At 39.6% G+C, this 13,872-nt stretch overlaps 1 protein-coding gene across 1 annotated transcript in view; it reads right to left on the reverse strand.

The window, feature by feature from the left end:
- Positions 1–2,428: 2,428 nt before the first annotated feature.
- Positions 2,429–13,872, reverse strand: part of LOC120533374 (gastrula zinc finger protein XlCGF26.1-like) — a 76,871-nt gene continuing 65,427 nt past the window's right edge. Inside the window, exon 4 of the mRNA XM_039760226.1 lies at positions 2,429–5,808. Within this exon, the coding sequence (XP_039616160.1) occupies positions 5,186–5,808 (623 nt within the window). The 3' untranslated portion in view covers positions 2,429–5,185. The remainder of the gene's footprint in view (positions 5,809–13,872) is intronic.

The following is a 13,872-nucleotide window of genomic DNA, read 5'->3' on the forward strand; positions in this document are numbered from 1 at the left end:
TTCTCCCTTAAATATATTCTAATAATGACAATCAACAGCAAACAAAGTAGACGTGGGAACAAATGACTCCGGCTAATTCGGTGTCAGGCCCACTAGCTTGACCATTAGAAAATAGTAGCCTAAAAAACCAGAACAAAGGGAAATGCAAAATGAAAATTAGGATGATGAACATCTTAAGAACTAACGCTGAACAAAACACTGTCTCCATCTAATTCACATAAATGCTTATTCCATTCCAATTTAGAACACCCAGTTTTGTAACGTTTCCTGCCAATCCCTTCATGATTCACTGTGGTTTGCCCCCATGTCTGCTCTGCTCATTAATTGTCATTATTAGGATACGATTACGGGAGCAACCTCAAAAGACAAAAAAGGTCAATTCATAAAAAACAAGGAGCGAGTTAAAAATGTAAAACTTTGGCAAAGCTAATATTTATAAAATTCTTAGGAGTACAGAATTGAGGGGCAGCGGCGGAACTGACCTGTTGTGTACCACAAGGCTCCACTTTACCTGTCAAGAGTTTGCTTGAGATGGAATAATGGAATACTGAAATTGGCTTTTCCTCCACCAGGCTCCACTTTATGTAATTTCCTTTTCAGAGCAAACAAAGTTAATAATAATTATTATTATGTTATTTATATAGCACTCAAAACACTTCACAGAAATTCAAAAAGAACAACGGGACATAAATAACATTGGATACCAAAATTATCTACATAAAATTCTAAGATAAATACAGAAAATATAAAACATTGAAAAACAATCAGAATAAAATACAGAAAATTAGGAGAAAACTCTGAATTTGTGATATAAATATACAGTTAGGTCCATAAATATTTGGACAGAGACAACTTTTTTTCTAATTTTGGTTCTGTACATCACCACAATGAATTTTAAATGAAACAACTCAGATGCAGTTGAAGTGCAGACTTTCAGCTTTAATTCAGTGGGTTGAACAAAAGATTGCATAAAAATGTGAGGCAACTAAAGCATTTTTTAACACAATCCCTTCATTTCAGGGGCTCAAAAGTAATTGGACAATTGACTCAAAGGCTATTTCATGGGCAGGTGTGTTCAAGTCCGTTGTTATGTCTTATCAATTAAGCAGATAAAAGGCCTGGAGTTGATTTGAGGTCTGGTGCTTGCATGTGGAAGATTTTGCTGTGAACAGACAACATGCGGTCAAAGGAGATCTCCATGCAGGTGAAAGAAGCCATCCTTAAGCTGCAAAACAGAAAAACCCATCCGAGAAATTGCTACAATATTACGAGTGGCAAAATCTACAGTTTGGTACATCCTGAGAAAGAAAGCAAACACTGGTGAACTCAGCAAGCAAAAGACCTGGACGTCCACGGAAGACAACAGTGGTGGATGATCGCAGAATCATTTCCATGGTGAAGAGAAACCCCTTCACAAGAGCCAACCAAGTGAACAACACTCTCCAGGGGGTCGGCGTATCGATATCCAAGTCTACCATCAAGAGAAGACTGCATGAAAGTAAATACAGAGGGTGCACTGCAAGGTGCAAGCCACTCATAAGCCTCAAGAATAGAAAGGCTAGATTGGACTTTGCTAAAGAACATCAAAAAAGCCAGCACAGTTCTGGAAAAACATTCTTTGGACAGATGAAACCAAGATCAACCTCTACCAGAATGATGGCAAGAAAAAGTATGGAGAAGGCGTGGAACAGCTCATTATCCAAAGCATACCACATCATCTGTAAAACACGGTGGAGGCAGTGTGATGGCTCGGGCGTGCATGGCTGCCAGTGGCACTGGGACATTAGTGTTTATTGATGATGTGACACAGGAGAGAAGCAGCCGAATGAATTCTGAGGTGTTCAGAGACATACTGTCTGCTCAAATCCAGCTAAATGCAGTCAAATTGATTGGGCGGCGTTTCATGATACAGATGGACAATGACCCAAAACATACAGCCAAAGCAACCAAGGAGTTTATTACAGCAAAGAAGTGGAAAATTCTTGAATGGCCAAGTCAGTCACCTGATCTTAACCCAACTGAGCAGGCATTTCACTTGTTGAAGACTAAACTTCGGACAGAAAGGCCCACAAACAAACAGCAACTGAAAGTAAAGCCGCTGCAGTAAAGGCCTGGCAGAGCATTAAAAAGGAGGAAACCCAGCATCTGGTGATGTCCATGAGTTCAAGACTTCAGGCTGTCATTGCCAGCAAAGGGTTTTCAACCAAGTATTAGAAATGAACATTTTATTTCCAGTTATTTAATTTGTCCAATTACTTTTGAGCCCTTGAAATGAAGGGACTGTGTTAAAAAAAATGCTTTAGTTGCCTCACATTTTAATGCAATTGCTTAAATTAAAGATGAAAGTCTGCACTTCAACTGCATCTGAGTTGTTTCATTTAAAATTCATTGTGGTGATGTACAGAACAAAAATTAGAAAAACATATTCTCTGTCCAAATATTTATGGACCGAACTGTAAATCATCCTGAGCATCTGGACAAAAAGGGTAAACCGAATGAAGGGTCACAATGCCAGATAAGTTCAACGCCTTCCTGAACAAATGAGTTTTTATTTGTTTATTTTATTATTTTTTTTTTAAAAAGAATGAGACAAGGGAGCCGACCACATTAACAGAGAGGTTATTCCAAAACCTGGGTGCCATACAGCTGAAGGCTTTTTCACCCAACCTAGATTAGTTTGGGGTGCAATGCGATTGCTTGAGTCAAAGGGGCTTAGTGATAGAGAAGGTCACTGATGAAGTCCGGTGCCAGGCAATTAAAAGCTTTGCTGGTTATTAGGAGAGTTTGATACTCAGTCCTGTAGGATACCGGGTGCCAGTGAAGGATGGCTTGGATGTGCTCACTGTGTCAGGATTCTTGCAACAGAGTTTTGATCCAAATGGAGCTATGATAAACCAATATGAAGAGGCACCTGCTAGTAGGGAGATCCAGTAATCGATATGGGATATATGGACAAGTTTCTCAACTTTAGAAGAGGAGAGGAAGGAGCAAACACGGGAAATGTTACAAAGGGAGAAGTAAGAAAGTTTCTTAATGGGGTGTATGTGGTTAGAATAAGAACAGGAGGAATCAAAAATGACACCAAGATTATAAGCAGAAGAAGAAGAAGAAGAAGGTCTGATGACATCCTCACCAAGGGTGACTGAAAAGGAGCTCATGTTCTTACGCTGAGATTTAGTGCCAATTAGCAGGACTTCGGTTTTTGTTGCAGTTTCATTTTAAAGAGTTCGATTTCATCCAGGTTCAAGCCTTCATATCTTAGTAGTCAATACTGTGGATTCAATGGTTGTATTTTGGCTAAGATTTTGTGTGTGCAATTTCCCACCTTCTCTGTAGGTTGCTATTAAGGAGAGGATTATTTTTAATTAAACTTGTTTCATCCTTGCTCTACCTAGGCCTATTTCTCCTTACTCTGATTTTCCTCTATACTGTCACTTTTCAAGTGATAAGCTCGGCTGCACACTTCTGATCCTGTTGAAAGTTGTTATTATATCCTGTTGGCTTTGCTTTATTACAGTTATAGCCTTGTTGACCTTCGCTATAATACAGTGTGTGATATCGTCTAATGATATGATCAGCAACATCTCTCTTCTCTGTATTTCCATGCACTTGTCCACATCAATCAGGTTCAGGGGCTCTTCTTTGATTTCTTTGTCCTCCATTAATGAAGTCTTTTCTAGTTTTTTTTTATTTTAAGGGTTTTTCTCTTCACTTACTTCTTTCCTTTGAGTGACGTTTCTGCTGCTACTCTTTCTTGTTGATTTTTCTATTTCTGTTCACTCCGCTTCCAGTGCATCTGTCTATTCTGGCCTTTGGGAAGGTTGTGTTGAATGGTTATTGTCGCTTTCACTTTAGTGTTCTTCCATCCCTATTTTCCAAATCATTATTTAAGAGTCATTTGATTTAAATGCATTTTATTTTCAGGTGACGATCATTTTCCAAGTGTGGGTGTTTATTTCTGAATTTCTTTTCAAATATGCCCGTTTCCTCTCTTTTTTAAGTTTGGCTGCTGATGCTTTCATGTTGGTATAAATGCCACACCACATGAGGTTTCTCCTGTTCTCTTCATCCCAGGTCTTTGCTAGTTCTGTTCTCATGGCTTCTAGATGGTGTCCATTTCCCTGTATCATTCCTTCTTTTGCTGTTCTTTGGAAGGATTCTAATGTCTCTCAGCTTATTTGCTTTCTTTCTTTAACTGTTCCAATCAGAGATCTTAGGTTTGCTTCAATTATCTTATTTAATATGGATGTAGGGATTACTTTTGTGGGCTTGAGTTTTGTGTGAGGTTTCCTGGCATATCCTTTAGTCATAAATTGTGGATTTATTGAATGAAATAGGCAGTACATGATCTCCTCTTTATCTTCAGTGTCCGGTTCTCTTCATTTCTTGCTCAAGTTGCACCTTCGAGGTCTGATCAGTTTCACTGTCCATGTCCTTGTAGACTGACAGCACATTGGAGGTCTTCTTTTCTTCCTGTGTAGATGTTGCACTATCGCTATCACCATCACCTACCCAAGTGCCAAGGCAGATGATGGACACGTTTTTATCCTGAGAGACATTCATCCAGTATGAACGACTTTTTTGGATCTTATTATATTACTAGCTGTGTAAGCCTGGGCTCCTAGAAACCATGGATTCTGGGACTTCAATCAATCAATCAACCAATCACATCAGTTGTGCATAAGCAGCTAAGCGAGGTTCTCTTTTTTCGTCGGTTTCGTTTTGCCGACTTTCTCACCTCCATTGTCCATCAGCAGCAAAGTGAGTTTCTCTCTTCTCTGAGGTCTCGTTTTGCCGATGTGCTCGCCTCGCTTGTGTATTAGCAGCTAAGTGACTTTCTTTTCTCGGCGCTTTCACTTTGGCAACAAAGTGGCTTTATTTGAGCTTCATGCTGTAGCCTCACACTTTCCAGGCTAGACAGACAGACACACTTCCACACATAAACGTTTATATGCAAGATAAACGTAGTTTCACTTTGATGAGGTTTGGTATGGATCTTGTACAAAAGGCCCCCATGTGAAGGTACTAATCAAGTCTTCAAGAGCTTGGAGAGTTACATTTCACTCCTTCCGCTGTTCCTTTATTTTCACTGTCCAATTAACTTCTTTTATGGCTTCTTTCTGAATTAATTTGTCCAAATTTTTCTTTGTGTGCCTACTATCAAGACAGGAGTGAACCTCCCTCTTTAGTCGGTACAATTCCGCTTCTCTCCAGTGTGAATTTTAGTGTGTCTCTGAAGGCTGCCTATTTGTGAGAATTCTTTCCCACATTCATTACAGCAATAAGGTTTCTCCCCGGTGTGAATTCTGTTGTGGCTTTGAAGATTGCTCTTGTAACTAAATTGTTTGCCACATTCATTACAGTAATATGGCTTCTCTCCAGTGTGAATTCTTTTATGGCTCTCAAATCCATCCCTTTGCGAAAATTCTTTGCCACATTCAGAACAATAATATGGCTTTTCTCCAGTATGAATTCTAGTGTGTCTCTGAAGACTACTTCTGTCAGAAAATTGTTTACCACATTTAGAGCAGCAATATGGCTTCTCTCCTGTGTGAGTTCTTTTGTGGCTCTGGAGATGGCCAGTTTGTGAGAATTGTTTGCCACATTCATTACAGCAATACAGCTTCTCTCCAGTGTGAATCCTTGTGTGTTTCTGAAGTGCACTCCTGTCAGAGAACTGTTTGTCACACTCCAAGCAACAATATGGCTTCTCTCCAGTGTGAATTCGTTTGTGGCTCTGAAGAGCACTCTTGTACCAGAATCGTTTGCCACATTCAGAACAGCAGTGAGGTTTGTTTCCTGTGTGAAGTTTAAAAAGAAAAACATACATTTTTCAATCCACTGTCCTGTTAACATTAAATTACAAAATCAAACACTGTAACTGCTGGTTAAAATTATGGGTACCCTTTTGTAAGTATAAGAAATCAATGACTGGGATGTGATGAATACTTTGAAATGTCTATTGCTTTTTTGCAACATCGGGAGGTGTAGCTTTGTTCCAGAGTGGGGAGGGTACAACCAATTGTTCTTTCTGCTGTCTTGACGACCCTGTGAAGCACTTTCCTTTCTGAGGAAGTGCAGCTGCTGTACCACACACACAGTCCATACGTAAGCACACTCTCGATGTTATGGGGCCATCAAGCTAAAACGATGCAGTTCAGCCAAAGAGGGAAACTGCCAGGGAGATGGACAGAAGCGGATGAAGAGTATTTAAAAACTGCTCATGTTTGCTGATCAGTATATCAGGGTCATGGTTTGCAGAAGCCGGAAATGATTAGAGGCAGGTGAAAAAAGTGCTATATTGATCGGAGAAGAGTACCGCTCAGGTGGGAGTCACCCATACTTGGCAAGTTTTAGAAAACATTCACTAATTATGCAAAATATGCGAGTATTTAAATTAAAAAGAAGCCTCAGAGAAACGAGAAGCTGTCTAAACTCCGCCTTGCACTCTGCAGCCGAATCAAACTTATAGTCGTCGGCATTTCCCACTGAAGAACTGGAGGATGACTGTACGGTTCCATTGGCTTCACTTCAGTTGGGATATGAATGTACAAATCATTTTACTACACTGGGAGTGAAAGCTGCATTTTAAACCAACTGAAATATATCTCCTATCTCTTTCTGTACTAGATTTCTCTCATCTGATTATTTCTGTCATGGTTACTAGAGGGATGTGTGCAAGGATCAAGTCTATTCTGCATTCAGTAAAGAACACAATCCCAGAGAGCATGAGCCTCCTGCTGGATACACACACTCATCCCACTCATGCTCCCGATAATCTTAATTGACGTGGACAGAGAGGAGCTATGTTAATCAAACTGAAGTAACTCTGGTTTACTACTTGTTTAATCTAATGTGTGTGTTCATGTATGTAAATGATGCCTGGGTTACTTATTTTGTCACAGAAAGGTAGCTAGAAATGTCCGGGACTTCAAACCTGTACTCGGTGAAGAGCAATATAAACCATTGATAATCCAGAAATTGAGTTTGAAGACCTTAATTCCTCTTTATCTTTTTCTTGATCATTATCCTCTGTGTCGCCATAAAGCAATGGACATTTTATTTAATTTTATGCTACATGTATTATGGCTAAAACTTTTGTTTACATGTTTCATGTGTGAGAAAAATATGTAAAATAAGGGAATACGTCTAGAAAATTTCACTTTATTAAAAAAAACAAAACAAAAAACACCTAATACCTAAGGTCTGCAGTTTATTTGCAAAAATACTAATGATAACATTTTAGCAGAGAACATAAGGCATCTACATATCTAATTATGCAGGCACTTCTAGTAAATAAGTAATAAAAGGATAAAGAACAAACATCTATATCTGCCAATTCTACAGTCGTGGCCAAATGTTTTGAGAATGACACAAGTATTGGTTTTCACAAAGTTTGCTACTTCAGTCGTTTTTAGGTCATTTTGTCAGATGTTTCTATGGTATACTGAAGTATACTTACAAGCATTTCATAAGTTTCAAAGGCTTTTATTAACAATTACATTAAGTTTATGCAGAGAGTCCATATTTGCAGTGTTGGTTCTTTTTCGATCCCTGACATGCTGTCTGTCAATCAACTTCTGGGCCAAATCCTGACTGATGGCAGCAGCCCATTCTTGCATAATCAATTCTTGGAGTGTCAGAATGTATGGGTTTTTGTTTGTCCACCCGCCTCTTGAGGATTGACCACAGGTTCTCAATGGGATTAAGGGTTGGGGAGTTTCCTGGCCATGGATCCAAAATTTCGATGTTTTGTTCCCTGAACCACTTAGTTATCACTTTTGCCTTATGGCCCGGTGCTCCATCATGCTGCATTGTTCATTGTTGGTCACCAAACTGTTTTTGGATGGTTGGGAGATGTTGCTTTGGGAGGATGTCTTGGTCCCATTCGTTATGCATGACTAGGAAGCGGGGAACCACCAGGGTAGAGCTTACTCAGGAATGGCAGCAGGCAGGTGTAAGTGCATCTGCACACACAGTGAGGGAGGCAAAGACTTTGGGAGGATGGCCTGATGTCAAGATGGGCAGCAAAGAAGCCAAGGAAAACACCAGGGACAGAGTGATGTTGTGCAAAAAGTACAGGGATCGGACTGCTGAGGTAAAGCCATTTTGCTTTCAGATTGTTTGGGTCATCCGGAAAAAAGAAGTAAAAGGTGAACGGCACTACCATCAGCCCTGTGTCATGCCAACAGTAAACCATTCATGTGTGGGGTTGCTTCTCAGCCAAGGGAGTGGGCTCACTCACAATTTTGCCCAAAAGCACAGCCATGAATAAAGAATGGGACCAAAACATCCACTGAGAGCAACTTCTCCCAACCATCCAAGAACAGTTTGGTTACACACAATGAACAATCCAGCATGATGGAGCACTGGGCCATATGGCAAAAGTGATAACTAAGTGGCTCAGGGAACAAAACATTGAAATTTGGGGTCCATGGCCAGGAAACTCCCCAGCCCTTAATTCCATTGAGAACTTGTGGTCAAACCTCAAGAGGTGGGTGGACAAACAAAAACCCACCAATTCTGACAAACTCCAAGCATTGATTATGCAAGAATGGGCTGCTGCCATCAGTCAGGATTTGGCCCAGAAGTTGATTGACAGACAGCATGTCAGGGATCGAAAAAGAACCAACACTGCAAATATGGACTCTCTACATAAACTTAATTTAATCTCTTATATATATTTCTCTTCTGATTCGTCCTGCTTCCACTTCAAAACCGGTCCCGCCCACACGCAGCTGACATGGCATTTCTCGATTCCTATTCGTCCACTTCCAAACCCTTCCCCACGCTGCCTGCAGCCTCCCATACACCTTGCCATTTTCGTTATACTGCGACGGTTGTTTCCTAAGCCTTTGTTATAAAATGAACGACAGTATCTTCTCTGTCGACGGGTTTTTGTACAACATCATCTCTATTCCGGGATCTGGCAACTGCCTGTTCCTATCGGTGGGTTATTTCTTGACACAAACAGCTGACGAAAGCAATGCACTCTCACTACTACATAGGGCAGTAGATTTTGTTGCATCACATTGAGACAGACTTGGAGACGTTCTTCCTGTTGTTCTTTCTAACGCAAATCAAGTTATTACAACAAGTACTGTCAGGTGTACTATCAATACATGGCAACATCTGGAGTTTATGTTACGTGAACACAATCGAGAATACAACTCTTCTCTAGCGTTTGCTTCCATGGGTGCACAGATAACTCAACCTCCTGGCCATGGACCATGCCGTTTTAAAATACACGGGCAAATTTATCACCAAATCTCTCCACTATACGCTAACACTTTTACCTCTCCAGGATATGGACAGTTGTATGGATTTGACACAGCGCAAGCTACTTTAGTATGCTTACAAAATAAAACAAACTCTGCATGCAGCAAAAATTTACTTCTCCAGCTAGATTCCATGCTGGGAACCATCAACCCCTTCGCTAAATCATACAAACACATGCATGAAAATCGGCCAGTCCAATCCAACAGCACCCTGGGCAGGATTTACGATGATACAATGCCCCGACATGTCACACCGATGTTGCAGCGATTTTTGTCGGAGAAGATGGCGAAACCCCTGCCAAAAGGGACATTGGCATCTATCCCAGAGGCAACACCTGTAAACAGATTTCCACGCTCAATATGAATTGCGATCCTATGGTTTACCCACTTTTATTCCCTTATGGAGACATTGGCTGGTACAAACATTTACAACATGTTCCCGATAAAAGAACCGCCAACCGAATCAGGCTTACTCAATGCCAATTTTATGCATACAGATTATCAATGAGGAATACATTTAGTATTTTGCACTCCAGCGGCAAACTATTCCAATAATACGCCGTAGATGCGTATGTTAAAACAGAGAGTGCGAGTCTCAACTATCTCAGATTACATCAACAACATCTGCGCGTGGAACAAAACAATGTTTGAATACAGACGCACGGCAAGCAAACGCTGAAAATAACAACATACGTGTAGGCAAAATGATCCAGGAAGTCCAAGATACATGCAACAAAACTATCAGGATGCCATGGCCATATTACGCAATTCGGAAAGCCTGATTTATTTATCACTTTCACATGTAATACTGCTTGGCCAGAAATTCTACATGCACTGTCGGATACCCAAAGACCGGAGCACAGACCCGATATTGCAGTACGAGCAAAACACCTATTCATAACTGCGTCTTTCAAGAAGTATTTCTTTCTTCTTGATTTCTGAATTCCTTTCTCACCGTTTTCTGTTCCTATTCTTACACGGCCCTATGCTACGGCGGGCGTCAGCTAGTTGTCAATAAAAGCCTTTGAAACGTATGAAATGCTTGTAATGCTACTTCAGTATACCATAGAAACATCTGACAAAATGATCTAAAAACACTGAAGCAGCAAACTTGGTGAAAACCAACACTTGTGTCATTCTCAAAACTTTTGGCCACAACTTTCGAAACATGAAATTAATGATCAGCTCTGACCCTAAATAAATAAATAATAAAAAAAAAAAACCAGATCACAGCATCCCTAGTCTCTACATACATTAAACTAAAATGCACTGCAAGTGTTGATAAACATATAAAAACATCTCTAACAAAATGAACTCCAATGGTTAACATAAACAGATCAGACAGGTAATAAATATATGGCTAGTTGGAAAAGAAGGAGAATTTAGGAAAACAAAAACTCCAATTGACAATGTTAATGGAGAAAATTAAATTCTGAGGAGTCTGTAGGCAGTATGAACAGACACGGTCAGCCCCATCCTAGCCACTAGACATTGTACAATACACAAGTTGGACAGGCTAATAAGAGACTTTCACAATTAAAATCTAGACACCCCAAATCTGTGGTGTTGCTTTACCAAACTCAAGCAAGCTCTTTTGCTGCCCAAAAGCAGGTCATAATATGCTTACTATATCGACAATTTACTGAAAAACTGTTCCCACTTTTCACCATAAAGCATTAGACTTCACTGCAAAGTTTCACATAAATCACACTGGACCCCCACCCCTCCATAATCCCGATCCTAAAACTAGCAGGCATTTTTATTTCACACTTACGTTCTGCAGATTGATGTGTAGGTGATGGATGATCTTCCAGAGTTCTAACACGTGATACTTCCTCAGTCCTCTTTGTGTCAGATTGTAATAATTCAGACCTCACCTTGAGGTCAATACACTCCATACTTTTTTGTGTGCTTGTCTCAACGCTGACAGACGTCTCCTCTGCCTCCTCTTTAATGCCCACAGTAACCAGTTCATAATCCTCATTCTTAATGCAGGGACTCTCTTTGTTAGGGCAGACAGACTCCCACTCACAGTCTTCATCTTTAATATTTACAGTCATTATCTCCGTGGCATTTATGTCAGCCTCACAAGTCTCCTCCTTTACATCCATCTTGGCATTACAGTAAATGGCATCTGCTTCTTCTTTGCTGTTGATAGAACAGGATTTAATTCCATCATAACTGCACCACCTAAATCTAAACAAAATTACCTTTCTTTTTATAGTACCTTCTCCATTACAGTTTATGTCAGGTAAGACAGCTTAAAGAAATCACATTGCAGCATATTGATAGCAGCTCATTACTCTTCATATCACATTAGGAAGTGTGGAGTGAAGGTCCAACAGGCTTGAGGAGGTCCACCCTGTATCCACAACTTGGCTTATATGTGGTGTGTTTAATAGTAAAAGTCCTGAATGGCAGGCCACTTTTTGACTACTTAGTGGAAATTGAAAGTGTGAAAATCAAGCAGACCATATTTAAGAGGACAACACTGACAGAAGATGCCACTAGGTGTGCGTGATTTACCAGTAGAAATAAGACACTGGTAGAAATTTGTCAACCAGCATAAATTTTCGTATATCATTTTTATGGCGATTAAGAACATCTGGACGCAGCATTTGTTACTCACCACACAGGTGACCCTGTTGCGACCACCAACTGGACAATGGAACAACGTTCTCAGAGGCTGATGGAAGAAAGAAGAATAGAGAGATCCCTTCCTCGATGATGTCTGCACAGGATGACTCTCTCTTCTATTCTTTGGAAGACACTATATTATATACATTTATTATATTATATACATTTATTATATTATTAGATATAAATGTATTATCTTCTTATATAATATGCTACCATGGCTGTTCATTTGTCTGTCCAGGATTTTAAATCACCTGTAGCTCACAAACTGTTTGACCTTTTGACCTGAAATATGGTACACATACTACGTGATGTCTACTATCCGCTTTCAGGGTGACGATTGACCACCAAGGTTATTCCTCTTTTTCTTTTATTTTATTGTTGAATCAGCTCTCGGCAGTGGGCAGCACGGCGGCTGTGTGGCCCATGCGTGTGGGCGCCATTCCCATTCCTACCACCCTCGCCGTCATTTCCCCTACCTCTTCATATCTTAAATCATTCTTGAAGCAGATTGAAGACTTAAGTGCCAGCTTAAGTCAAAAATTAAGAAAAACGTACTAAGTAATTGCAACATAAACACTGACAATTAGTTTTAACGCAAAAAGATGCTGAAGGAAGAAGAAAAGAAGCGAACCACTAGGGTGGTGAAAAGAAGAGCTGCTCAGGAAGCAGCAAATGCATCAACCTCTGAGCAAACGTACAGAGAAAGACAATGAAAACTAGAAATGCTCAAGTCAAGTGTATCCACTGCAGGTTATCGTGCAGTGCGCCATTACTGGTATTATTACTGGTATTGCAGCTGCTGCTCCGTGCCGGTGGAACTCTTTACCTCATTACATAAAGGAGTCGTCTGCAATTGAAATGTTCAAAACAAGATTAAAGACTCATTTCTATTCACTTGCATTCCGTGACCTTCAGTAATACTGACGGTTTCCTCTTTGTGATTATTTAACATTATTTTTTATTTATTATGTATCTTATTTTATTTTCATATATTTTATTTCTATTCATGTTTTTTATGTTAATTGTTTTTCTTTTATTCAATTATTGTAAAGCACTTTGGCCACAGCATTACTATGTTGTTTTAAATGTGCTATATAAACAAATTGACATTGACATTATTACATTTCTGTCTATTATATAAAAAAATCCTTCAACGCAATGAGAGATTTTGTAGACGAGACTTTTTGGAAGAGGTTTTTTTAAGTCACGTGAGACAAAACTTTTGCCATGAGAATTTTCAAAGTCCCGCCCTCCTCTTAACCATTTTCAAACAAGACCACGGTCATCAAACTTCTCATTCGTGTGAATGCTTTTGTCAGACACACTTCCTGCCCTCTCAGCTCTTATAAATCTACACATTTTCCTCATTTTAAGTCGTTTATGAAAAGTCCACAGTCTCATCCTTTAAAGAAGCGTTTCAGGACAGTATTTTTAAACATACAATATATTTCTTAAAAATGTTGAAGTCATTATCGGGACTATCATTTCATGTGTTCTAGATGACATATCAAAGACTAAGTGAAGAAGAAAGGGCTGCTCGTCAAAAAGAGCCCCGAAAGTGTTGGGGAGAAAAGAATTCAAACAAGATTCGGATGATTTCGCTATTTGTCTACTAGACATTGGCAACTTTAAAATTCAAAATCTCCCAATAAAAGAAGACTTATTATGTAAAGTCTTATTGAAGAAATTTAATCTTGAAGGGTTATCAACAGAAGAAATGAGTAAAATGGGCAATCCTAGCAGAGAAACGATGAAGTCAAATGAATTAATGGGAAAATCGTCGATCGGTTACAGTGCAAATTGGTTAAGTGCGTATCACTAGACTATGCTGAAGCAGTTGGTGGTGATCGTGTAGCAGATGAAAACATCAACTTACAGTATCACAAAGAATATCTACAAATATTAACACCGTCCGGTCTTCCTCCAGCTGAATTACTGTTGAAAATTGTAATGT

The sequence above is a fragment of the Polypterus senegalus genome, chromosome 8, assembly GCF_016835505.1.
Source record: "Polypterus senegalus isolate Bchr_013 chromosome 8, ASM1683550v1, whole genome shotgun sequence".
Taxonomy (NCBI): domain Eukaryota; kingdom Metazoa; phylum Chordata; class Cladistia; order Polypteriformes; family Polypteridae; genus Polypterus; species Polypterus senegalus.